At 51.3% G+C, this 25,518-nt stretch overlaps 3 protein-coding genes across 8 annotated transcripts in view; 1 reads left to right on the top strand and 2 right to left on the bottom strand.

Moving 5' to 3' along the window:
• Positions 1-8,136, bottom strand: part of IFT172 (intraflagellar transport 172) — a 33,342-nt gene extending 25,206 nt beyond the window's left edge. The window contains exons 1-9 of one of the 2 annotated variants that reach the window (XM_031595950.2): positions 8,038-8,136; positions 7,811-7,954; positions 7,597-7,709; positions 6,237-6,276; positions 3,935-4,000; positions 3,282-3,361; positions 2,260-2,347; positions 1,240-1,454; positions 1,025-1,148 (exon numbers count right to left, since the gene is read on the bottom strand). In XM_031595950.2, the coding sequence (XP_031451810.2) occupies positions 1,025-1,148; positions 1,240-1,454; positions 2,260-2,347; positions 3,282-3,361; positions 3,935-4,000; positions 6,237-6,276; positions 7,597-7,709; positions 7,811-7,954; positions 8,038-8,076 (909 nt within the window). In that variant the 5' untranslated portion in view covers positions 8,077-8,136. Of the gene's footprint in view, positions 1-730; positions 988-1,024; positions 1,149-1,239; positions 1,455-2,259; positions 2,348-3,281; positions 3,362-3,934; positions 4,001-6,236; positions 6,277-7,596; positions 7,710-7,810; positions 7,955-8,037 lie in introns of those variants that run through there. The other variant, XM_090136452.1, reaches the window with a different exon arrangement.
• Positions 8,137-8,255: 119 nt separating this feature from the next.
• Positions 8,256-17,618, top strand: LOC116230650 (low density lipoprotein receptor adapter protein 1-like). 4 transcript variants are annotated; one of them, XM_090136457.1, is made up of 9 exons: positions 8,256-8,381; positions 11,489-11,631; positions 12,131-12,243; positions 13,179-13,293; positions 13,670-13,742; positions 14,175-14,287; positions 15,250-15,299; positions 16,171-16,211; positions 16,377-17,618. In XM_090136457.1, the coding sequence occupies exons 1-9, from the start codon at positions 8,297-8,299 to the stop codon at positions 16,538-16,540; spliced, it is 897 nt and encodes a 298-aa protein (XP_089992583.1). In that variant the 5' UTR covers positions 8,256-8,296; the 3' UTR covers positions 16,541-17,618. The 4 variants fall into 4 exon arrangements, with proteins under 4 accessions (XP_089992583.1, XP_089992582.1, XP_089992581.1 ...); XM_090136456.1 differs by having other exon boundaries at positions 16,129-16,211; XM_090136455.1 differs by having other exon boundaries at positions 16,126-16,211.
• A 1,524-nt stretch (positions 17,619-19,142) lies between these two features.
• FNDC4 (fibronectin type III domain containing 4) lies at positions 19,143-24,164 on the bottom strand. 2 transcript variants are annotated; one of them, XM_031595949.2, is made up of 6 exons: positions 23,965-24,164; positions 21,131-21,246; positions 20,737-20,941; positions 20,346-20,435; positions 19,893-20,004; positions 19,143-19,281 (listed from the first exon to the last, which is right to left on the bottom strand). In XM_031595949.2, exons 1-6 carry the CDS (start codon positions 24,035-24,037, stop codon positions 19,257-19,259), a joined length of 621 nt encoding a protein of 206 aa, XP_031451809.1. In that variant the 5' UTR covers positions 24,038-24,164; the 3' UTR covers positions 19,143-19,256. The 2 variants fall into 2 exon arrangements, with proteins under 2 accessions (XP_031451809.1, XP_031451808.1); XM_031595948.2 differs by having other exon boundaries at positions 19,893-20,026; positions 23,965-24,158.
• Positions 24,165-25,518: the final 1,354 nt, after the last annotated feature.

Raw genomic sequence — 25,518 nt, 5'->3', positions numbered from 1 at the left:
GCCTGGTCTAATATTAAATGTAGAGGTTGGTGGCCCTGCATGTGGCAGGGGGGTTGGAGATTCATGATCCTTGAAGTCGCTTCCAACCTTGGCCATCTCTGAAAAGATTTTAAGGGTTCTTGACTTTGTCAAACATAAAAAAATGTATAAACTGTCAAAAAGAAGTTGTAAATAGCAATTTCTTTAAAACTCATTAAATTATGTAGGGAGATATTGAACTTAATAGAGAAATGTTTAAAGAAAGATTAATTTAGAATAATAAAATATTCTGAGTTGGAAGGGACCCATAAAGCTCATTGAGTCCAATTCAACTGAAAACTCAAATATAAGAGCTTTAAAGAATTACGTAATAGAAAAAGGCAGATCAGAGGCCATAGGCTGGAAATAGAAAAAAGACAGTTCTGAACTGAAAATAGCACACAGAATACAAGAAACAGTTCAGTTTTTCTGGAACTGGTGCTCATGATACTGCCCTAGAGAAGCTATGCTGACCTTATTGAGCTTTTGTCAAAAAAGGGCTTGCTTCCTCTAAGTCATTATACAACGATTCATTATATTTTCCAGGTTCACAGAAAATATCACAGAATCACAAAATGGTTAGGAGGGCTGGCAGAGAACTCTGGAGGTCACCTGGTCTAAATCCCCTGCTAAAGCAAGAGTCATCCAGAGCAGGTTGCCCAGGACCACATCCAGATGACTTTTGGAGATATCCAAGGAGGAAGATTCCAACCTGTTTCATGGCTCAGCTTCCTGCACAGTGAAGAAGTGTTTCCTGATGGAACTTCTTGTGTTTCAGTTTGTGCCCACTGCTTCTTGTCCTCTCACTGGGCATACTGCACACCTGACTTTAGCACTGTCTCCTGCACAAGGGTTCAGACTAGGCATCTTGCATCACACTCCTAGGTGATGGTGACTATTCTGACGAGCCCTCTCTGTACCACATAACTCTCATCTCAGGAGAATGCCTGAGACTACAGCTGGCATTCAACTTGTTGGCTCAAGGCTGCTAATTCGTGATACAAACCGCACAGAGCCTTGAACCATCTCTCTTCCATGCTAGAGATGTGATGGTGTAAAGGTGAGGTATTTCTTTGGGTTTGGCTTCTTCCCAGGCACCACGGCGTGGGCTCCAATTCAGAACCCTCAGCCTATGAGAAGAGAGAAAAAAACAATGAAGAAATGAACACAGTTGAAGGAGAAAGCACTACAAAGGGGAGACTTTACCATCAGCCATCGCACCTATCATAGCTTCCAATGACAACAGCCTGGCCACCAGGACTGGCAGCTGCTGTGGTGAATTCCTTCTCTGAGGAGTCTCGGCTATAGTCAAAGGTTTGAATCACGTTGCCCTCCTTCCCATAAGCCACAATCTTCTTATCACATCCTGCAGCCACAATGCTGTTCAAAGCCCAGGCAAGGGCATAAGGAGGACAAGGATGCATCACCAGCTTACCCTACATAAGACAGGAGATAAGATCTTGAACACAACATTGGATTTAGCCCTCAGTTGAGCCCTGTAGACTATCAGAATGAGACCAGTATGATGCCTTTCCATAAAGACCAGTTCACAGGTGTTGCTTTGTCTGCATGCCCTAGGCTGTAGGAAGACAGACAGAAACCAGAGCTGAGATATAACTCATTTAACTGGGAGAGAAGATTGCTGATGTCAGTAAGAAGAACAGTACTATTAACTAGACTGGGATGCATTACTAACCTGGCAGAGTACATTTTGGGCCCTTCAGTTTATCATGCCAGAGGGCAGATGTGCTCAAATTGCTTCAGTTAAAAAGAAAAGATCTGAATAGGAATAGCATTTCTTCACCACAGCTTAAAACAGTGAGACTTCTGGAGAGAAACAGGAGGCTTGGGAGAAATACTGGGTTGCCCACAGTATCCTGTCCACAGACACAATGTGAACTTGTGACTGTTCCCTGAAAACTCTACCCATTCAACCATCATTCTCTATGACAGATCCCATTCTCCAAGATCTCCTAACATGAGATCTTCCTGACACCTGAAAAACTTCATGTCTTACACACAAAGTAAATTCCTCTCTTACCACTACGCTCAAGAGTAGATTCAAGTATCTCATTACTGCTCCATCTACATCAATGCTGCACAAAACTTCTTCCAGCAAACACAGACTGCTTCTCTCCAGACTTGCACTCCCTCTACAACTTGATCACTTTACAGAGTTCTTGAGCTGGGGATTAAATTGTGTAGACAAGAATTTTGCTCAATGAATAAGATCTTTGATACCTGTGATTCACCTGAGCCCTCATCATCAAAGAAGAAGCGTACTATGGTTCCATCTGCATGGCCAGACAGGATTCCTTTCCCAGAAACACTGTAAAGAAACAGACAGGATGAGGTAAAGTTGCATTAAGACTTGCATTTTTGTTTTTCTATTCTACCCTAGAAAAGCCAGTCCCAGAGACAGGGCTGTGGTTCCTCATCAAAGGAATCTTCACTAAACGTAAGTTGGGAGGTGAACACAAGAAAACGTAGTACTGTACCACTGTCTGTAAAAAGAAAGCTGACAAAGGTAGAGAGAGAAGAGAGTGGGCAATTAAATATCTTCATCACATAAAAGCACAATTATGCACTTACTATAACATACTATGTTACTAAAACACATAGAGGCTAAGGAATCTTGAGTGAAATAATAATAAACATTTCTTATAACACGGTGTTTCAAACAATCTTTTCATTGAAACTCCTTTAGAAATCAGGCTGGGTATTGTAACACCAGTAATCCCTAAAAGCAACAACAGTTGGAAAAAAAAACATCTGGACAAACACTCCAAGACTAAAACCATTATCTATAGCATTATTGTATCATGTACTTCTCAATGCAAACAGGGAGGAGGAGTAAGGAAGAGGAAATAGGCATAATGTGATGTACACATAATGAATACTTTTAATGATAATTCATTTATGGAATACAAATTCTATGAATGTTGCCTTCTGTCAATTTCAATCCCACATTTATCATTAATATCTATCAATAACTGCATGAGCTGTGATTAGAAATATGAGAAAAAGAGAGCATGGGAGGAGACTGGGGAGGAATGAAGGGGAAGAGGAGGGTGTGGAGAGGCCAGGTGTCAGATTTTAGAATGTGATTTCTTCTGAAAAGCACTGAATTTTATCATCTTGATAAGAACCAACAGCATAAAGACACTCTGCCAACCTCCCATATTGCCACAAGTTCTGCTAGGCCCAATGGCTGGACAGGAGAATGAGCCAAAGCAGTGTAGCTAAAGCAATTCCATACTCACTTGGAAGCTAGTGAGACCACATAGGAATCTGTCCCATAAATGGTGGAAGACTTGTTGTTCTTTGTATTTGCTAAACGAACCTGAAAAGAGAAGGGTCAGTGTTGCTTCTAGCCCCATACAGAACCATGGACTTCCTGCACTGCAATATCCCCAAAGGATTTCCAGTTTATAAGCACAAGAAATAATTTGTTTCTGGTAGGTTAGAGAACAAGCAGAAATGTTAGCACTGCAGTCACACTTCCACATTTCTAGGACAGCTCAGGAAAATGGACCCAAGAATCCAAAAGAACCTCCAAGGACTTTTCACTCAGAGGATGGTGACACACTGGAACAGGTTGTCCAAGGAGGTTGTGGATGCCCCATCCCTGGAAGCATTCAAGGCCAGGCTGGATGTGGCTCTGGGCAGCCTGGTCTGCTGGTTGGTGACCCTGCACATAGCAGGGGGGTTGAAACCAAATGATCATTGTGGTCCTTTTCAACCCAGGCCATTCTATGACTAACTGGGAACCAAAACCAGGAAATTTAAGCCAGTGGTGTTGTTGCTGATCAGTGTCCTAAGCCCACACAGTGATGTTTTCTACTCTGAAGGTGCTTGCAGGCTTTCATAGATCTTGCATGGAAAAGAAAATCAGGTAAGTAACAAGTTTCTCTACCTTTCCTTCAGCAAGACCAAAGACAATGGTATTCTCCGCTGGCCACAATAAGCAGGTCACAGCACTCTGTCAAAGAGGAAGAAAAAGAAGTAAAAGTTCCACCCTACTCAGAAAGCTTCTCATCCCACTGCTACATAAGGTAGCTCATGAAAAGTAAGACCATTCAGACCAAGAAAGAGAAGAAAATGGGTATTGGAATGGACCTTAATGTGGGATTAAGACACTCCATACTGATGTCTGAACTAGGTAACAGTGAGCTAGGGTACAGTAAGGGGCTAAGAAAAGCTAAAGCTGAGCATCAAATAGTTTTTATGTATTTTTTCATTTACAAGCAAGATAGTTATGAAATGCTACCAAGTAGGCCAGGCAGAAACAGGTCACTAAATCCAAATCAAAGGAGTTCTCAAAATCTGAGGTGTGGGGATCAGGTGAATAAATCTGACCGTGAAACCTAATTGTAAGAGAGGGCCAAAGAGAGTTTAACTGCTTCACATTTAAACTGAAAAATTTCAGTCAGTAAGTTTGGGAAGAGTGCTCTCTGACACATGCAGGTAGAACTAAGAAGCAGAACACTAAAAAGGCCAAGGACATGGCCTGACTGAAATTACAAACCTAAGTACACGTGGACACGTGGAAATTGCATTTTAACTGAATTCTGCACGCTTAACATTTTGGTTAATGGGGAATCTTGGGGTAATGATGCACCCTAAAATTATGAACCATATAGAAAAAGCAAAGCACATTTGGCTGCTAATGTAAATCCAGCCTGAGTCTGACACGCTATAAGGTAACCAGGTCACAGCTAGCAGGCTTTTTAACATGTCAGTGTAGGAACATACTGCTGCCTGCAGAACTGCAAGTTAAAGTGGGTGAGTGTTGAGCCCAAGAGCTCAAAACTCCATGCATAGGCTATCAGCATTCCATCTGCAATCCTCTGACAGTGCAAAACTTGGCTACCCTCTGCTACTGGCTGCAGAATGGGAATGGTGGCTGGGGAACAACCAACTGCCCAGGCAGATCCACTGTCTTGTTTGGTCTTCTATGAGGCAGTAAACTTTCTTAGATTTCCATACTTTTCAAGAGAGGTTATATGGGTCTTGTAGTTGGAGGGATTAGGGGAAATGCCATCAGAAACAGAGAGAAGATGCCCATAAAGAGTTTTTGCAGAAGTGGAATGCAGCGACTGCCATGCAATTAGTCTATGTGGAAAAGCAGGCAAAAGGCAGAGGATAACACGAAACTGTGAATGATCTTCTTGGCTTTATGAAGATATATAAGATATCCAGGTGAATTTGAGTGGAACAGCATTGTTCAGGACACAGATCCAGTCATTCAGGATACTGAACAAAGGGAGATCAGATGTTTACCCTGGAGCACTAGCACTGCATTTCTGGAACAGGTTTCTGAGGGAAGTGGTCACAGAACCAAGCCAGTTGGACTTCAAGAAATGTTTGAACTATGCTATAAGAGATATGGTTTAATTTTTGAGTGATCCTGTGTGGAGCCAGGAGTTGGACTTGCTTCTTGTCAGTCCCTTCCAACTTGGGATATTCTATGATTCTATCCAATCACCAACCTCTGTTCTTCTCACTTCGTATTACACTGCCAGACAGCCTCCTCCAGCCCTTTATCACTTCATTGTTGTTTCAGATAACTGATTTTCTTTGAGTGTCAGAACAAGAATTGCTACTGGGAAAAGCTGCAGGAATAACATAGATGTCAATGGCACAACTACAGGCAGTGCAATTGCTTTCCCAACAGAAAGGGCCCATGCACTGAGCTTCAAGGACTGAAGGAGGTATGAGTAAGCAATGGTATCTGGTTGGGAATCAATGGATGGTTTTTCTTCTAGTTCTGGTCTCAGTCAGGCACCAGTATTGCTCTGCTGCAGGAAGCAATAGATAGATTACAGCAAATATCTGATCTTTGATCAGCTGCAGAAACATTTAGAGCTGCTGATCTGTGAAAAACAGACTCAGATTCTCTTCTGTTTCTCCATTTTAACTCACAAAAAACATTCTGTCCACCGATGCCAAGAGTCGTCCCTGAAGTCTTGCAACTGACTGCATTGATCAATAAACAGTTAATTACTGTGTCACATCACAGCATTATGAGGCCTCTCAAGCTTGGAGACATATCTCAAAATGTAGAGATTATCTTAGCTTCTATCCATGTCTTTGAGTAATCAAATATCACTGACAGCCCACATATGTCTCTGAGTATGAGCACAGAGACATCCAAGTGTTGTCTCTATCCTACATCTGTGGGAGAAAATGGAGTTAAACGGGAGTCTGGGTCTCACCATTTGGATGAACTTGTTGCATATCACCTTCTTGTCACCCCTGCAGAAAAAGGCAGACAAAAATGACTATTGGTGAAGCTGGTAAAACTGCCTATTCCAGCTACCCCCTTTGTATTTAGCCCATTTTAATATTTCTGAACACAGGTTGTTTAAGTTCTGTATGCTGATGTTCTACCAAAAGCCAATTTTAGGCAGAAAATTTTCAGGGGAAAAAAAAGTTTATATATTTTGCAAGACTAAGGTGAGGGGAGAATGTGGCAATTCTCTGAGCTTCCAAAACTTTGGTGATGTGCCTTTCTCATCAGCACCAGCACTAAACACAACAGCAAACAATTGTGAGGTGAGGTAGGTTTGTCTCCATTCCACACCTATCAAACAGGGGACAGCAGTGTCAGCTTTACAACTACTGCTCCACAGAAGTTGGCACGTGCTTCCACCAGGTTCCACTGTGTTCAATGAAACCTTATCTGCTGCTCACCATGGAAAGATCTGAGTGAATCACTGCAGGTTAGATGATCTGTATCATGTTCTATAATGATGATCAGCCTTGGATGAGAACCCACACCAGTACCCAGAAAGTGTGCTGCATGGAGAGCATCACTCCCTTCACACACTGAATCACACAGAATTGTAGAGGTTGGAAGGGACCTCTGGAGACTGTTTAGTCCAACTTCTTTTAAACAAAGTTTCCTATAGTAGTTGCACAGGAACAGGTGCACCCATCCAGATGGATCTTGAATATTTCCAGAGGAGACTCCACAACCTCTCTGGGCAGCCTGTTCAGTGCTCTGTCACCCTCACAGTAAAGTTCTTCCTCATGTTTGTATGGAACTTCCTGTGTTCCCACATCTGCCTGTTGCCCCTTGTTCAGTCGCTGCACACCTGGCCTCATTCACTTGAATCTGGCACTTCAGATATTTATAAACAATGATGAGATCTCCTCTGTCTTCTCCAGGCTGAAGAGTCCCAGGGCTACCAGCTTTTCCTCGTACAGGAAATGCTCCAGGATCTGACTATCTTTGTGGCCCTCCACTGGACTCCCTCTAGGAGATCCCTGTCTTTTTTGAAATGGGGAGCCCAGAACTGGACACAATGCTCCAGATGTGGACTCACCAGGGCAGAGCAAAGGGAGAAGATCACCTCCCTCACCCTGCTGGCCATGCTCTCTGCAGCACACCTCAAGGTACCATTGGCCCACTGGCCTTCTTGGCCACAGGAGCACACCGCCGGCTCATGGCCAACTTGTGGTCAACTACTGGTCAACCAGGACACCAATGACCTTCTCAGACCAGGCCTTCTCACATCAGGATCCCTAAGTCCTTCCTGTGAGTGCAGCACTGGGCACTGCCACCAGACTCACCACTCCTCTCCGATCCTGTAGACGTAGACAATGTTGTCTGTTTGGCCAATAGCGATTTTGGTGGAGTCCGGGGAGAACGCCATGCCTTTCACCACGTAGCTCTTCCTGCCGTACTGTGGGCAGAGGGCAGACTGAGCCCTAGAGGAAGGCCACCACGTCCCATCCACACAGCCCACAGCCACGGGCAACAACAGCCCGGGCTCGGTACCCTCACCTTGGCATCGGCAGGCTTGGTGGAGAACTTGTCACGCCGCTCACCGTGCTCGTCGTACAGCAGCACCACACGCTCCGCGGTGCACACGGCGAAGCGGCCGCTGTTGGCCGACCAGGCCATGCAGGTCACACGCGCGGTGCCGTCCTGCGGGACACACACACAGCTTCAGCGCCAACACAGCCCGGATTCTCCACGGTTCCCCCCGACCCGAAACGACCCGACTCGACCTGCGGGGCCAGCAGGGTCCGCACGTGCCGCAGCTGCATGATGAGGGACGGAGAGCGATAACAGCACCGGATCAGACCGTCGCCGTACCCCGCTACAACCTACATCCGTTGCCTAGCAACCGCTGAGCCGGCACCACTGATGACGTCATCAAACAGCGCCTCGATAACGCACAACGCCCCCGCCCCCTTCCGGTTTCGGCATCTTCACTTCCGGTCCCGCCCCGTCCCACTTCCGGCAGCTCTCAGCCTCGGCGCAGCCATGGAGGCGCTGCGGGCGGCGGGTCGCGCTGTGCTGCGGAGTCCGCGTCTCGCCCGGCACGGCCTGGGGCTCTGCCGGCGGCGCAGTGAGTGCGGGCCGGGAGCGGAGGGGACCCGAGGGTCGGTGCGGGAACGTGGGGCGGGAAGCTTTTGTCTGGGCCCGGCTGGCCCTGAGACAAAGTGGGGTCCGTGGGCCCGGAGCCGGGCTGCGGCCGAGGGTTGGCTGCGGCCCCTGTGGGACTGAAGTGGTGCTTAGAGCCTGGAGCCAGGTCCTGGGTGCCCCGTCCCTGGAGGTGTTCAAGGCCAGGTTGGATGGGGCCCTGGGCAGCCTGAGCTGGTATGAAATGTGGAGGTTGGTGGCCCTGCATGCGGCAGGGGGTTGGAGCTTCGTGATCCTTGAGGTCCCTTCCAACCCAAACCATTCTGTGATTCTGTGGCATGGCCCTGCGGAGGGTTCCCTGGTAGCTGCAGCCTTATGCGCTATGCGGATGAGGTCGTCTGATTTCCCCGTGGATTCACGTTGCTTCAATTATGGGTCAGAGCTTTCTATAAGTGTAGCAGTAACGTTCTGGGAGCTAATCCCAGGAAAGAGGTGAAAAATAACCCTGAGAAGCATTATCTGAGTGTGAATGGCAGATGCATAGGTAATTCCCAGGGAGGGATTTCAATCTAATGCTTCTAATGTTGTATAGAATTCATAGAATGGCCTGTGTTGAAAAGGATCACAATGATCATCTAGTTCCAATCCCCTGCTATGTGCAGGGTCACCAACCACCAGATCACGCTGCCCAGAGCCACATCCAGCCTGGCCTTGAATGCCTCCAGGGATGGGGCATCCACAACCTCCTTGGGTAACCTGTTCCAGTGCCTCACCACCCTCTGAGTGAAAAACTTCCTCCTAATATCCAACCTAAACCTCCCCTGTCTCAGTTTAAAACCATTCCCCCTTGTCCTATCACTATCCACCCATGTAAACAGCTGTTCCCCTTCCTGTTTATATGCTCTCTAATTCTTTGGTCCTTCTCACTCCCTCCTCTGTGGGTGAATCCCAACAGACTGACTCTCAGTACCTTAACCCTTCTCATCCTATGTGAGACAGGTGAGGCTGCACCTTCAGTGCTGTGTTCAGTTTTGGGCTCCTCATTACAAGAAAGACATTGAGGCCCTGAAGCATGTAGAGAGAATGGCAGTGAAACTGTGAGGGGTGTGGAGCACAAGTGTTATGGAGAGCAGCTGAGGAGGAGGCTCAAGAGAGATCTCATGCTTCTCTAGATCTGAGAAGATGTAATAAGGTGGGAATTGACGACTTCTCCTATGTAACTGCTATATGACAAGAGGTGATCGCCTCAAGTTGTGCAGGGGAAGTTCAGGTTGGATATTAGGAAACATTTCTTCTCAGAAAGAGCAGTGATGCAGTGGCACAGCTCCTCAGGGAGGTGGTGGGGTCACCGTCCCTGGAGGTGTTCCAGAAGGGGGTAGATGTGGCAATGAGGGATGTAGCCAGTGGGCACGGTGGGGTGGGTTGTGGATTAGATGATCTTAGAGGTCTTTTCCAACCTCAGTGATTCTATGATGATTCTGTCATCATCCTTCTGCTCCATGAGATTTGAGGAGATAAATGTGTACTCAATTCTGCTTCATCTGTCCTTGAAAAGCATCCCCAGAGGAAGTACTTGGTTTGAAAGAAGTGTTCCTTTCTGCATGGCACTGATCTCATAAACAGTTTTTGATGAGAGTGAGGTTTTTTTGTTGGCTTTATCTGGTGGGAGCAGAGCTTGTAATGGATGCTTTTACAGTGCTTGTTTTTTTGTGTCATCTCTTAGTAATAGTGGTGCAAGGGCTCCTTCTTTTACCAGAACTTGCAGAATGTGAAGTAAATCAGTTTCCAAAGGAAGCTGGGCGTGCTGAGGGCCCTCTCTAGGGAATCTGAGGAGATTGAGGAGGTAATTGTTCACCTCTGCTTTCTTGAGACTCCACCAGAAGTGCTGAGAACCCCAACATAAGTAAGACTTGGACCTGTTGGGGTGGGTCTGGAGAAGACCATGTGGATGTTCAGGGGGCTGGAACACCTCCCTGTGAGAACAGGCTGAGGGAGCTGGGGTGTTCAGCCTGGAGAAGAGAAGGCTTCTGGGAGACCTCTTTGTTGCCTTCCTGTACCTGGAGGCCTATGGGACAGCTGAGGAGGGACTCTTTTAGTGAAGCACTGGCACAGGTTGCCCAAAGAGGTGGTGGATGTCCCTGCAGACACCCAAGGTCAGGTTGGATGGGGCTCTGAGCACCTGGTGGAGCTGTGGGTGTCCCTGTTCATTGCAGGGAGTTGGGCTAGATGACCTTAAAAGGTCCCTTCAAGCTCAAACAATTCTATGATCCTTTGTCAGAGGGTGCAGTGACAGGGGGTAACAGCTTTAAACTAAAAAGGGAGATTTAGATTAGACATTAGGAAGAAATTCCTCACTAATGAGGGTAGTGTTTGAACAGATGCTCTTTGTTCTTTATTTTTTTAATAGACCAATAATGCACATGGAGTTCTCTTCCTTCTGTTCATTGGAATTCATCCATAAAGCACATTCTTCTGGAAGCTAGCTTGCACTCTTTAAATGCCAATCTAAGCAGTTCTGTAACACAGAGCCTATGTAGGATGATTGCTTCCCTGTCACCTCTGCTTCAGCTGTGAGTGCTGGCCATTTTGCCCCTTTCCTGGTAGCCTGCTGCTGCAGATAACAGCAGATAATAGTTTGGCTTTGCTTGCACTGAGACAGCTTGGGGATCTTGATCTGAGTGGGGCAGCAAATACTGCTGTTCTTGTGGTGTGGCAGCACTTGAAGTGGATGAGGTGAATGCAGTACATAGCACATGCTACTTGCAGTGAAGGAGCTGAGACCTGGAAATGTTAGGTTCTGATGGGATAGCACTGAACACTGCGCAGATCTGAGGCCCTGTGAAGATATGCAGGAGCTTACTGTCTTTGCTGGCAGAGCTTCTACCTCCAGGGCTAAGGGCTTCGAGGGTAAACTCTCCTTTCATTGTGTTCTACCAAGATTGTCACAGAACCAGGAGAGTGCTGTGGTGAGTGCAGGTAACAGCACTGCTGCTGGGAGCACTGAGACTACAATGAGGTGGGGTGGCTCTGCTGGGACTAGCCACAGGGCAGCTGGTACTTGGCTTCTGCTGCTAAATCTTTTTGTCTTCACAGAGCTTCCCGAGAGCTGGGCTGACATGCAGGAACCACTGCTGGAGGGGATGTGCTTCACTCTGAAGTACCTAGGCATGACACTGGTAGAAAAACCCAAAGGGGAAGACATGGCAGCTGCTGCCATCCGCCGGATCGTTGCCACGGTGAGAGCCAGCTCTGTGTTGGGGTAGAGAAGAGCCAGTTTGGAGCTAGCAAGTAGACTTGGGAAGCATCGACGTGACAGTCCTTAGCTCCATCTAGGGACTGTGCTGTTCCCAAGGGGAGGGTGGCTTGCAAGTGGCAGGCTGATTTCTACCTCAAGAGGAAGCTGTTTTTCTGCAGGACAGCCACCATTGCTTGCTTCCACACAGCTGCACGTAGAACTTTGTCCCTCTCCTCACAGAGAGGAGGGGAAGAACTGGGGAAGGTGGGGTCCATCCTTTCCCATGTGCATGGCAGTAGCATGAAGGGACTCCTGGGGTGTCCTACACTGGATGTGCCTAATCCCCAGGCTCTTGCTTTCCTGTCCATTTGGCAGGAACCTCTGCAGATGGGTCCAAGTGAGTGACGTTCTGTACAGAATCTGGGGGGTGGCTGGCAGCAGGGTGAGGTTGAGGGCCCTCACTGGGTCTTCAGAGATGTCTGGTGTCTCTCCACTGCCAGGCACGGGTGGGAGCTCGCAAGTTCCAGAAGGTGATTCTGACAGTGTCTCCAAGGGGCATCTCACTGCAGGACGCCGACACAAAGGAGGTGGTTGAGAACATCTCCATCTACAGGTGGGCATGGCATGCAGGAGGACCTGGGTAAGGGAGGTGATCCTAGCTGATTCTATGATTCCGAGTGTTCCTGAGCAACCAGTGGGAGACTGGTGGGATCTTGGGCAGCAAGGGTGGGCTGGGCCTTGTGCTGGCTCCCACAGCACTGCCTGGGTCTGAGTGCATGCAAAGACCTGGGCAACTTTGTGTTCTTCGTCAGTATCTGGCCTTTTCTGTGGACCCTGCTTGTCTCTCCTGCATCCTTTGTTCAGCAGGATGTCAGGTTGGGGCTGATGTGTAGAAGACCCCCACAAGTAGGGCAAGGCTGCATGCCTACTTTTTTTTGCTGATGAAGGACCAGAGGACCACCCTTCTGCCTTCTGGCTGCAGTGGCCTGAATGTGCCTTGGCCTGCAGCTCACTTGAGCTGACTAAAGACAGGTTAAAGAGTTGTTTTCCTGTTTGTTTGTTCTCTTCTTATTGCTGCCAGTTGTATTTTGTCTGTGTGTTTGTGGGAGGGGAGCATGGCTGAAGGCTGATTGCTAGGTGAGAAGCAGAGTCAGGATGTGTCCTTGGTGCAAAACTTGGGAGTCAGCACAAGAGCTGATACGCCAAAGCAAAGCATCCTACTTCCTGGCCTCCAGCTGTGCTCTTGCTTTTCTATGCACCTTTTGGTTCAGTGCTTGAGTTCACATCTAGGCTTGAACGAGGCATCAGAAGACCAAAGAGCACACTGAGCAACACAAGTTGGGGATACCTGTGGATGCAGGAACCTGTGGATCTCTTACTAGCTCTAGGTGTGGGGCAGCCTTTTGTCCTTTCTGGAGAGCTGGGCTGCTGGTTATCCAGGGGAGGTGAAAGTCTCAGGCTGTCTCTCCTGTTTGTTGGTGTGCTAGGAGCACAGCAGACCTGTGCTGGATTTCCCTGTTGCTCTGAGCAGCTCCTCTCTGCCCATAGGATCTCCTACTGCACAACAGACAAGCTGCAGAACAAAGTCTTTGCTTATGTTGCTCAGAGCCAGGAGAGCGGGGCGCTGGAGTGCCATGCCTTCCTGTCACCCAAGAAGAAGATTGTAAGCACTTCTCTTTGGCTCTTGGCTCTTTGAGGTAAGGGTGGGTATGAAGCCCTTTCTTCTTCCCCTTCAGGGAAAGCAGACCCTTACTTCTGTGCCCCTAGCTGTAAAGAGAGCCAGGGAATGCATGTTTCCTCACATTGCTCACCATCCACCTCTACACAACAGGAGGTTCTTCTGTCCCAGCTCCTCTGGGATCTCCTCTTGGGAAGGGCTGGCCCATATGAACAGACTGGCAGAGGACTGAGCCTTGGCCTTCCACATGAGCACTGCACAAGATGTGACAAGGCCTGGAGCACCCCTCTTCTTGGGCAGTGCTATTGCTATGGCTTGGGGTGGAGATGGAAGTAGACTTTCCCCTCTTTCTTGTACACAGGCCCAGGCTGTGACTCTGACGGTGGCTCAGGCCTTCCAAATGGCACTGGATCTCTGGGAAGCAGCAAATGCAGGTAGGAGGAATTTCTCTGACATTTCCCTCTGCTTAGTCCTGGGATTGGGGTCTGCATTGCCAGATCCTGTTTTGGGCTGTATGGAGGAGAGATGGCTTGCTGCTTGGGTGGTGAAATGCACCAACTAGGGCACTGTCCTTGCTGTTGTGCTCTCTGCTGCTTCCCCATGCAGGGAGCCTGCCCTGTCTCTGGCTGGGGGTGTCCCTGCTATCCATGCTAAACTCCTCTGCACTGCTGAGCTATTGCACAGCTCGGGACCCTGCAGGATCTGCCCTAAGCAGTGTCTCCCTCACCCTGCTCCCATGTTTGTTTGCACTGTCTCCCAAGCACAGCGGGGGCATCTGTCTCTTGCCCACAGTCCTGCCTGTACACCCCCTGCTGAGCCTTGTTCAAGTTCCAGGTGCTAACTCTGCTGCTTTTGCCCTGTCCCAGGCTCTAGGCAGGAACAGCCCCTTCACCCTCCATGTGTCTTGGAGCGCAGTGAGCCCAGCAGAGCAAGTGAGCCAGCTCCCCCGGGGAGCCCTCCCTTCAGACACCAGTTTGGGGTACAGTATGTGCAAGTCTGGCCCATGCCCAGGTCTGTCACCCATTAGGGCAGGAGAAGAGTAACCCTTACGCAGCTCCCTCCTCCTGGACTCTCAGGCTCCTGTTGGTGTCTGCACAGCTCCCCTTGTACGTGCGAGCCTGATGTGACAAGGAGCACTCTGTGCTATGTCTGGCTCACAAGGCAGAAGCCTCAGGTGATCTTTGCTCCAGGAGCTCTCCTGTCAGGCCCAGTGTTGCAGCAGCCAGCCCTGTTGCACAGGGAGCTGGGACGTGCTCTGCATACTTGGTGCCATGGTTTGGGATGAGACAGCCTCTCTCAAGGAGAGGAACCTTTGTCTGGTCGTCATCTTGCCAGCCTGGGATAAGGCTCAGCCCTGCCCATCTGCACAGCACCCACTGAATGTCCAGAGCCAGTCTCAGCATTTCTAGTGTTGCAAGTCTCTGTTGTCATTGTGTCCCTGCCCAGGAGCCTCTGAATGCTTGCTTCTTGACTTCGTGCTTCCAGCATTGACCCAGTCTGGCAGTGGTTGGGGCCATCATTGCTTGCAGCGTGCTCCAGGTGGTTCTCTGCCTGGTCCTCCAGCTGGGACATGCTCACCCTGCTCCAGTCTCTAGGCAAAGGTGTGCTGTGTGCAGCAGCCATCTCAGCTTGGTGGCTCATCCCCAGTTCACGCCCTGTGTTTGGTGCTCTGCTGGCTTGGGGAATGTGAGGAGAACCTTGGTCTGTCTCTTCCCTTGTGTGGCTGTGTCTGAGCTCCAAGGATTTCATCAGCCCAGTACTGCAGGTGCCATTTTTCCCCTTCCTGCTTGTAGACGAGTCTTGTCCTTGTCATGCCTGGTGGGTGACTGTCTTGTGAAGGTGCTGGGGACAGCCCTGCTGCCCCAGAGGAGGCTCTGGGCATCCCAGTCTGGATCCTGGTAGAGACCTACTTTTCTGTTTGTTTGCTTGCTTGCTTGCAAGGAGGAGGAAGAGGAGGAGGAAGATGAAAACCTCGATGAAACTTTATCTGGGTAAGTGGTGAGCTGGTGCCTGTGTGTAAGGAGCACTCTCGTGAGCCCTGTCTTGTTTCCTTCTCCATGTCCCAAGCAAGGGGTACTGCTGAAGCCATGAGTTTTGTGGGAGCTCAGATGAAATCTGTGGGGGAACTTCTGCTGTTTTCTCTGTCAGCTGAGGTTGGATGTACAGGGAGCTAAGGTGTGGAGAGACAGATTTTGCAGATCAACTCCTACAGTGGGGGGTTGATACTTTATCCTCAGGACAGTACAAGAGACATCTCTGGGTATATTTCTGCCACTCTTTGCTGAGGACAACCCATCCAGATGTGCTTCTCATGTTGAACCCAGAGCTGGCCCTCTCCTTCCCCAGATTTCTGTGGGCATAGGTCAGGTTGGATGCCCAATCATGCTGACGGTGTGGACTAGGAGCTGGGACTGAGCTTGGGAGGAGGTCAGAAGTGGAGGATTAACCCATAGGTCTTTGCAGAATTGTGTGTGGTGATGGGTTTGCTGAGCCTGTTCCATTATGGCTGTTTTCATGCACCTGTTAAGGCACTCAAGCCAGTGCCTGATGGGTCCAGCAACGTTAGCAGGCTGAGACTGCTCTAAGTAGGTGTCATCTGGGGATCAGCATGTGCTAAGTGTGAAGGTGTGTATGCATCCTTTTGATGTGGCCACTTGTTCTGGGGGATTCTTGATGGGAGGAGATGTGGCTTTGCAGCATCAGGGCAGGATGGCCTGGGGAAGGGGTTTGGTAGTGAGTAGGTTAGGGCCTTCTGCAGTCTGAGTGCCTTGTACTGCTGGGTCTGCATTGCCAGGGTCATGAGCATGGGTCTCTCAGCAGGTGCTTGCTTGGAGATGATGGGTGCTCTGTTCTCTTCCAAAGCTGCATGGAGGAGCTGGGGAGGGGAGCCCATGGACCGACAGGTAAGCTCTCTCCCTGCATATTGCTTTTCTACCTCTGCCAGCGTGGCCTTGGCAGTGGGAGGAGGTTGATGGCTCTCTTGGGAATGTCTACTTTCCCTTCCTGTCCATGTTGGGTTCCCAACCACAAATGTTATGGACCAGATCTCCCTCCCTCTTGCTTTTCAGAGTTGGTACCTGCTGTGCCCAGAACGAGCTCATCTACTACACAGCTGCCACTGAGCTGGCCCCGCCTGGAGCAGCCCCCAGGCAGCCGGAAGGAGCCAGGAGGAACAGGAGACCCCCCCACAGCTGGCCCTGGGACTGATCGCCCCAAGAATCTCCTGAGCTAAGCCACATCTCTGCAGCAATGGAACAGCCACTCAGGATTCACCCTGTGCCTGCACCCAGGCTGGTCAGCACCTGCCCTGCCACCAGGCACAGGGGCTGTTGGCACCGCTGCTGTGCAGCATGTGGACTGTAATGCCCACTCCTTGTCCTGCTGCCCACCTGCATGAACTGTCTCAAACTGCAGTTGCTCCCTGCTCCCCTTTAAGCCTGATGGACTGGTGTTCATTGCTCTGCCTGCTCTTGGTGCAGGTATAGCCACCCCATGTGCTCTGAGCCTGCAGGATGTAGGTGGTGCACCTAGGGCTGTGCTGATCTGACTTTGCTCCTTGTAGTGGCAACAGGGAGCAGCTGAGGCCGAGCAGCTCGCTGGGCACAGAGCTTGCTCAGCAAATTGAAGGTGCATATGACCCTTGGGAAGCCATAGCTCTTGGCCTGGAAGGGCCTTTTCCCTGCAATTCAGCCCTGCACCCTCCCACGAGTGAAGCGAGCTGTTTTTGAAAGGAAAGCTCTGCATTTGTAGGGAAATAAACTGAGGGTTGTTTTTTTTTTTTTTTTATAGTTGTCCATTTGCTTTTGAGTGCTCAGTGGGGGGCCTTGTGCAAGCGTGTGAAGTGCTGTGTCCACTGTGCTACCTGCAGGAAGTCATGGCTGGTGCTGTGTCCCTTGGGGGCTCCGTGTGCACCAGCAACTGTTTGCACAGCAGGAGCTGACAGTGGACCCTGCAGAGGCCAGAGATGGCATAACGTCCCATGTGGCAGCAGCTCTCTACCCATTTCAACCTTGTGCCTGCTCTGCAGCTGCTGTCCTGCTGCACTTGGTCTGTGGTGTGGAGGCATGGCCAGCAGGCTGCCTGGTTTCTCCAGCCAGGTTTGCAGCCGATTGCTATTCTTGCTGTGAATTATTCTGCTTCACCATCTCCTGCCACTGGGGAAGGCAGTGGGCTGTACCTGTTGCCTGGGAGCTGTCAGACTCCAGGCAATGTAAATGCCTCTGTCTCCCTGAGACATGAGGTTGCTGCAGTGTGCCTCTGATGGCACTGCAGCCCTATGTGACTTCTTGCAGGATTTGGTGGGTGTCAGGTCTGCAGTTAATCCTGGGTTTTACCAGCTGCTGCAGTGAGCATCTTCCAGCTCCTTGTGTCAGCCTAAAACAGTTGCTGTGCCTGCTATGTATAACATGAGAGACATTGTGTTCCTTTTTTATTTGGCCATAGCTTTTGTATTCTGCTCTCTTCACCTGATGGGGAGAAGCACAGCCTCCTGCCAGCAGCCTGTTGAGCCCTGGCATCATCTTTCTTCAGCAGCTGCACGTCCTACAGCATGACAGGCCAGCCTGCAGCACTGGTACTCTCTCAAAGGCCAGAAAGAAGTGCAGGATAGCCTTAGAGGACCTGCTGCAGAGCATGTGCTATCAAGAACAGAGCCATACACAGGAGTGCAAGAAGCGATTGGACATATGTGCTTCCCTCTTCCCCCCCACACCTGCAATACTGCAGGGACAACGCTGCTTTTGAGCCAGGATGCTTTTATTGAAAAGACCCCGCCACAGGGAGTTGCTTACCCTGTCCCTTCCCAATCCAGTCCTGCAGCAGGAGCTGAACAGCACCTGGAAGTGAGAGTCCTGAAAGTGCTTTGCTGGGAGGTTTATTCCTGGAAGACGCTGGATCCTGTGATGCTTGAGTCCAGGGCTGCAGAGCCAGCGCCTGGCTCGGTGACCAGCCACAGAGCAGAGCACGGAGGGAAGAGCAGCAGCCAGGGCACCAGGCACGGCCTCTGTGGCAGCAGGGCTCCTTGTGTCACCCTGCATCCCCTGCCTCTGGCAAGAGAACATCGCTGGGCCAGATCTCAGCATCACACACAACACGCATCCCACCAATCCAGCCAGGCTGGCTGCATTATGCATGCAGTGCACGCTCACAGTGAGCCCTGACGGAGAAGTGGTAGAGCCACAGCAGTGTGCTGGCCAGACCCATTCCCATAGCTCTGTGAGCCTTACCTCACCCACGGGACTGACGCTCCCTGCCCTGCTGCAGCCCAGCCAGGCACTGCAGCAGCACTAACTCCTCAAGCTCTCATTTGTGTTTTTGTCCCCTTTGGCAGGGCGAGGCATGGGAAACCCCTCACTGCAATGATGGGGTGCAGTGGGCTCCATCCTCCAGCAGGGACTCGCTCTCACAGCCCAGCCCCCCTGCCTCCTTGCCATGACCTCACCGACAGCTCTGGGGCCAGCACCTGCACTGCACCCTCCCCTCAGCCTTGGAGCCAGAAAGGTGCAGATCCTTCCCCCCAGCACAGCAGAGAGAGCCAGGTCTGCCCCAGAACATCTCTTCGGCAGGAGTCTGGTGCCACACAGCTGCACCACAGCCACTGGCCAAACCTGGGCTCTGGGATGCTGCCTCCCACTGGGGCTGTGTGCAGGACAGGGCAGCAGCCCCTCTGCTCCCCCACAGGCTGGTGGGATACCCCCACTCCATCGCTCAGCTCCACACTCCTTAGCGGCAGGGAAGCGGGGCCAGGCATACATGCACGGCCGGGAGCCAACTCCATGCACATCCCCAGACAGGTGCCCTTGGGAAAGCGTAAGTTCGGATACGTGGATCTTCGCATGCAGAGTTCCAGGCTGGCTGCCTGGTGCTGCCTCCTCTTCCAAGGCCTGTTTTAGCTCTGACATGATGCCCAGGAGCCCAGATGCAGAGCTGGTGCTGCACTTACACCTCGATTATATTGACAGAGGGAGACTTCTTCTATGGGAGGAAAAAAAAAAAAAAAACAACAACACTTTGAGGCCACGCTTTATGGAGACCTTGGGATGTTGGAGGAGGAAAGAAAACTTGGCCCTCAAAGTCCTGGAAGACAGGAGACAGAAACAGGCCAGTGGGCAACACGTGAATGGAGTTTGCACTGTGAATAGAGATGGCAGATAGACCCAAGGGAAAAAACTACTGCAACATCCCATTAGAGCATGTGCCATCAGAATTATAAATCAGCCTCTGTTGAGTAACAAAGAACAAGTCAGGTGCTGACCTCTCTGAAATGCAGAAGAGGTGTAGCCTCTATGTGGGGTGGTGATGGGGCATGGTAATGGGGCAAGCACTGGCTGTTGCAGGGAGAGGACAGCTACCATCCTGCAACATGAGAGCCATCCCAGCAGAGGTGTCCTGCCATCACTATGGGTGTTTCTCCTGCACTCATACGTGGGGCACAGATTGCCCCAGAGCTCACTGCTAGTCCTCAGCTTTTGGGGTGAGGACACAAATTGGGGTGTTTTCTATTTCTGGAGAGATCAAGAACCTGTCCAGCCACTAAGGCACAGCAGATGTTACAAGCCAGCCCTTCTGTCAGCCCTCCCCCTCACCTTGCTCCGTAGCAGTCCTCCAGAGGGTCGCTCTGGAGTGCTGTGCTCCGAGGATGGCTTTGTCTTCTCCTTGTTGTTGTTGGAGTCGTTGTCCTTGATGATGTCATACTGTCTGCAGAAGAGGGCGATCACCGCTGCAGAAAGAGGAGGGATGAAGGACTCCCTCAGGGCTGCCCCCTGCTCCCCTCCCCATCGTCACAGCGGGAGAGCAGCCAGGCCCAGGGGTTGGGGTGATGGTTGGACTTGATGACCTTAGAGGTCTTTTCCAGCCTTAACGATTCTATGAAAAAGGAGCCAGAAGCATCTAGAAGAACCAGTCCCAATGGACTTGCAAGGAAGGAGGATGCCTGGACCGTGCCAGCATTCCTCTGCATTCTCTGAGCCCCATCCTCTCTCTGGACCCAAGACTGTGCCTCTGTCCCAGCCTGCTGGAATGCTGTTAGTGGCACTCACCTGCCCACATGAGCAGCACGGCCACGATGATGATGATCTCTCCTGTCTGCAGTTGCCTGTCTTTGTCCAGCCCTTCCATGGTGATGTCACCTGTGGAGAAGAGCAGCCAGGCAGGGCTGGCAGCAGTCACCCTCCCAGCAGAACCCACCTCATGACCAGCATGATTCAAGGATCTGAGGAGCTACAGAGAGAAGCCACTTCCCCCTGACAAACAAATGTTGACTGGGAAGGAGGCACGCAGCCTACGGCTTTCCATAAAGACCCACGCTGCACATCATCTCTCTTGGATTCACAGCCAGTGTTTAGGCAACCCCCAGGCAACAGGCACAACGTGGCTGAGAAGTGGAAAGGAGACGACGGCCTCACGAGTAGCACTTGGGCAATGTCTCACCTTGGTTGGAGCTGTTGGAGGGGAGGCGGTCGGTCTCCTTCAGAGTCCGGAAGTGGACACGTTTGCTGGCCTGACTTTCCCCATAGAGGCCGATGCTCTGCACCTGGATGATGTAATCAGCATCTTCTGCCAGGTCCCACAGCACGCAGGCCCGGTTGGTGGTGTTCACCTCCCGGATGAAGCGCTGCATCTGACCGTCCTGCCGCTGCCAGAGTGAAGAGCTGTCATCCCCAGGGAGTTGATCCCAGCTGCACCCTGCCTGCAGGGCTCTGCTGAGTGCAGTGCCCTCACTCCTCCCTTCCCAGGCAATCCTCTACCCCTGGGGTGGGCTGGCACCTCTCTCCGCAGCATCTCTGTGCGGCCAGGGGGACCCCTGGGGACACAGCCTGGGTACCTGCTGTAGGATGGCATAGCCGATGACCACGTCTCCTTCTGGCACATCCCAAGAGACGGTGGCAGAGTTTGCCTTCAGCTGTGTCACAGTCACGTTGACGGGGGACGGCGGCCTGTCTGGGTGAGCAGGGGTGGATCGATGGGAGGCATGGGAGAGAGGCAAAAGATCCGTCAGAAAAGGCACTTGTCTCTCCCTTTCCCTCCAACCACAGGGGTTTTCTCCAGCATTCGCCCACTGCAGCTCAGATTTTCATCTATTGGAAAGTATCCTGCAGAGTCACAGCAGCGCTGCCTGGCATGGCATGCTGCTGCTCAGCCCAGACACAGCAGCTTCTCGATAGTAAAGTCCCACGCTTCTGTGGGGTTCTGAGTCCAAACAAGCCCTACATTAATGCAGCACTTCAACCACAACTGTGACAGTGAAACGAGGATCCTCCAATCTCTGGGGCTGCCCTGTGCATGTGCACATCATGAATGCCTGGCACACCACCCAGGGCTGCGTAGGAAGCGGCACAGACACAGTATTTATATCAACTGTGACAGAAAAATGGGGCAGCTTGTAATAAACACACTACGGAGCTCAGCCTGGGTACCTCATCTGCCTGGCGCTGCTCCCTGCCCCAAACTGGGGAGGAAAACCCCAGTGCAGAGGGCAGAGCTGATTTTGACAGTGCAATGCCATCAGCTGAAAAGCTGACAGCAATACTGAGCCACTGCCATCCTTTGGATTGACCCACGGGCTGCACCACTGCTGTTTTGTCATTTCAGCCCCTGGAACTACTGAGGTCTGAACTGGACAGCACATGCCCAAACCTTTCAGGGACACAGTTCAGGATTCAGCACAAGCCATGGGCCATTCCCAGCAGCCCTGATGTGCTCTACTCTCCTTGGAACATGTGAGCTCAGTGCTAAGGATGTGGCCATATCCTGCTGCCATTTGGCCTCAGGCCGAGAACAAGACCTGATGCTTCACCACAATAATAAATTAAGTGGACTTTTACATCTAACAGAATGAGGGAAGGTCTGAACATACCCGACGTATTTGCAGAGAAATTAAAGGTCTGCCATCTCAGCAATGCAAGAGTCTATGTATAGAGCCTGCAGAATTTTCTAGGTTCTGCAGAAAGACAGCATGGCCCAGCCCAGCTTCATGCTGGGGATGCTGAGACGTGGGACTGAGTCACTACAGTTTGAGAGCAAGGTCACTGCAATGATCCTGGGTCCACGTGGACTGGGACACGTCACTTGGTTGGTTTGCTGTAGAGAACATATGATGAGCATGTGGGATTTGTACACCTAGCAGGAAGAGTGAGGACAGAAAGAGTCAGCTATTCAAACCAGATAACAGGATGAGAGGTAATGGCCTCTGCCCAGGGGGGTGGTGGGGTCACTGTCCCTGGAAGTGTTCCAGAACCGTGGGGATGTGGCACTGAGGTGGGCATGGTGGGGTGGGCTGGGGTTGGACTTCGGGATGTGAGAGGTCTTTTCCAACCTGAATGATTCCGTGACTCTACAAGTTCACTCTGGAAACACGGGGACAATGTTAAACCCCAAGGATACACAAGATGAATGTCAATGGGACAAGACCTCCAAAGGAGAGCTCTCACAACAGGAAGATCCCCACATTAAACCCATGTTCTCCTGTCAGTTAGATCTTAGGAGGAAGTTTTTCACACAGAAGGTGGTGATGCACTGGAACAGGTTGCCCAAGGAGGTTGTGGATGCCCCATCCCTGGAAGCATTCAAGGCCAGGCTGGATGTGGCTCTGGGCAACCTGGTCTGCTGGTTGGTGACCCTGCACATAGCAGGGGGTTGGAACTAGATGATCATTGTGGTACTTTTCAACCCAGGCCATTCTATTATTTCTATAAAGATCTGAGTGGGCTTTTCAGGGCTGCAAAACCTCTGCACTCTGATATGACTCTTGAAAACATCTCTAACGCCAAGCTCCTCCAAGACTGCTGGGCTCTATGGCATGCTTTTCCCAGAGCTCAGCCCCACGCACTGCATCCAGCGCTAATGATGTTGCATCATTTATAAGCTATTCAGCTTCACTTCTGATTAAAACCCTATTAAAGAACGGGGCAGCATCACATAAACAGGCTGATGGCCTGGAGCACCCTTTCCTGTTACCACAGAGGTGTTGGACAGATGCACCTCAATAGCAGCACTGGTGGACGTGGCTGAGCACAGGGATGGGGCACAGCCCCACGCACTCTCTCCCTGTCCTGCTGTGCCTCTGGAGGAGGATCTGTGCCCTTGGCATTGCTGCTCAAGGGCACAGATGTTGGTCCAAGCCATCCATCCCTGCGGCAGGGCAGCCAGCCTCGCTCCACACACCTGAAGACGAGGGGTCACTTTTTAACCGCATTTCGTCCCAAACGCCGCGGGCCCCGGAGTTCCCACTGTGCAACGAGGCTGCCAGGGGACAACAGGGGACGGACACCAGGCCGAGCTCAGAATGAAGCAGCCCACTCCGTCGTGACGGCTTGCCAGGACGTAGCAATGCAGAAGGGGCCAACAGACAGCGGCAGTCATTGCCATGGAGCTGAGTCGGGGAAGGAAGGAGAGCAGCGGCCGGCTTAAAGAGCATCACCTCAGTCTGAACCGACAGCAGCGCGGGCACAGCCGGGCAGCAACGCCCGGAAGGATGCAGGCACGGCAGCTCACGGGGAACAGCTCACGGGACAGCCCTGGGGCACCGCTGCCTGCCACACCCGTCCTATCCCCATCCCATCCGCATCGCCATCCCATCCCATCCCCATCCCCATCCCCATCCCCATCCCCATCCCCATCCCCATCCCCATCCCCATCCCGTCCCCCGGCGGCACTTACTGGCTCGCACCAGGCACAGATCGCAGCTGAAGAGCACCAGCACGGGGTTAAGGTACGCCGAGAAGCGGGCCATGGCGGCGGGGCCGGCCCCGGACCGCAGCCCTGCCCCGGGCGGCAGCCCTGGCACCGGCCCGCTCCCTGCGCCGGGGGACGGAGCGGGGCCGAGCCCCGACCGCAGCGCGGGGGTGTCGGGGCGGGACGGTCCTCCCTTCTTCCCTCCTTCCCTCCCTCCCTTCCCGGCCCGGCTCCGCCCCGCAGCCCCGAGCGGCACCGCAGCGCCCTCCGCCGCCGTTCCCCGGTTCTCAAATCTTCGTGTTTCTGGTTGCCCCGACCCGAATGCGGCGCTTTGCTTCTCTGGCCTCGTTCAACCTCGTTAGCATCCCTTGGGCTCGCTGCCCGAGCATATCCCGTCCCAGTGCTGACCCCTATGGGGACGCCGCTCGTCCACCTGGATGGACACAGAGCTTCCCGCTGCGATCTTCCAACCAACCCCTTATCTACAGCCTTCAGATCCACATCTCTTCTATGCAGAGATAAGGATGTGGTGCAGGACCACAGAATCACAGAATGGTTTGGGTTGGAAGGGACCTCAAGGATCGTGAAGCTCCAACCCCCTGCCACATGCAGGGCCACCAACCTCCACATTTCATACCAGCCCAGGCTGCTCAGGGCCTCATCCAACCTTGCCTTGAACACCTCCAAGGATGGGGCATCCACAGCCTCTCTGGGCAGCCAAAATCCACAGGCCAACATCCGAGGCTGTGCACAAAGCCAGGTAGAGGTCATCAGTTGCCCTCCTCTGTCCATCAACGCTGTCACTCCATCATATCCCAGCACAGAGGTGGGGTCACCATCTCTGGAGGTGTTCCAAAACTGTGGGGATGCAGCACTGTGCTCAGTGGGCTTGGTGGGGTCAGTTGGGGCTGAACTTGGGGATCTCAGAGTTTTTTTCCAACCTGAACGAGTCTATGATTCAAATGTGTGGCTCAGCTCCATCACCAGGTGGTAGATAGCAACTCTTTGAGATTATAATCTTTATGAAACGTGAAGTCCTTCTGCTAGTCACTAATAACTCCTGATCTTCCTTTTTTTGTTCATTTGGAGATGGTAATTTTTTACCATAATTGGCTTGGGGGATGTTCAGTGCTGCCCAAGAACAGACATCAATACTTTTTATTATCATAGCGTACGGTGAAGCCAAGAATTTTGCTATGTAATTATGTGCAATGTGAAAAGCAATTTATTCTGTTGGGTTTAGACCAGCTGCCCAATTACTTCTTTTGGTGCTTCCCAGTTTCTATTGTAAGAGAGAGTTAATCATTATTCTCTATGCGTGCACACTGCACCAGTTGTGTCACTGTAGCTCCTTACCGTATTTCCTAGCCGATCATTTTTTAAAGATGGGACAACTGGACAGCAGAAGGTGTTTGAGACGTGGATGCTCTGTTTATTGATCCAGTGGTATGACAATCCCTGATGAATAATGTTACCACTCATCCCTTCCCCAGATCATTTCATAGAAACACAGAATGGTTTGAGTTGGAAGAGACCCTT

Source organism: Phasianus colchicus, chromosome 2 (assembly GCF_987193195.1).
Source record: "Phasianus colchicus chromosome 2, bPhaCol1.hap1.1, whole genome shotgun sequence".
Classification (NCBI taxonomy): Eukaryota; Metazoa; Chordata; class Aves; order Galliformes; family Phasianidae; genus Phasianus; species Phasianus colchicus.
Note: the sequence above shows the minus strand (reverse complement) of the source record. Positions and strands in the feature narration are given on the sequence as shown.

Coding starts and splice junctions, on each gene's coding strand:
- LOC116230650 (XM_090136455.1), top strand. CDS start 8,297: ATGGAGGCGCTGCGGGCGGCGGGTCGCGCTGTGCTGCGGAGTCCGCGT. Junction 11,632..12,130: donor TCCGCCGGATCGTTGCCACG/GTGAGAGCCAGC, acceptor CTCCACTGCCAG/GCACGGGTGGGAGCTCGCAA. Junction 13,294..13,669: donor TGTCACCCAAGAAGAAGATT/GTAAGCACTTCT, acceptor TCTTGTACACAG/GCCCAGGCTGTGACTCTGAC.
- FNDC4 (XM_031595948.2), bottom strand. CDS start 24,037: ATGGCCCGCTTCTCGGCGTACCTTAACCCCGTGCTGGTGCTCTTCAGC. Junction 20,942..21,130: donor GCTATGCCATCCTACAGCAG/GTACCCAGGCTG, acceptor TCACTCTGGCAG/CGGCAGGACGGTCAGATGCA. Junction 19,282..19,892: donor GAGGACTGCTACGGAGCAAG/GTGAGGGGGAGG, acceptor TTCCTCCCATAG/AAGAAGTCTCCCTCTGTCAA.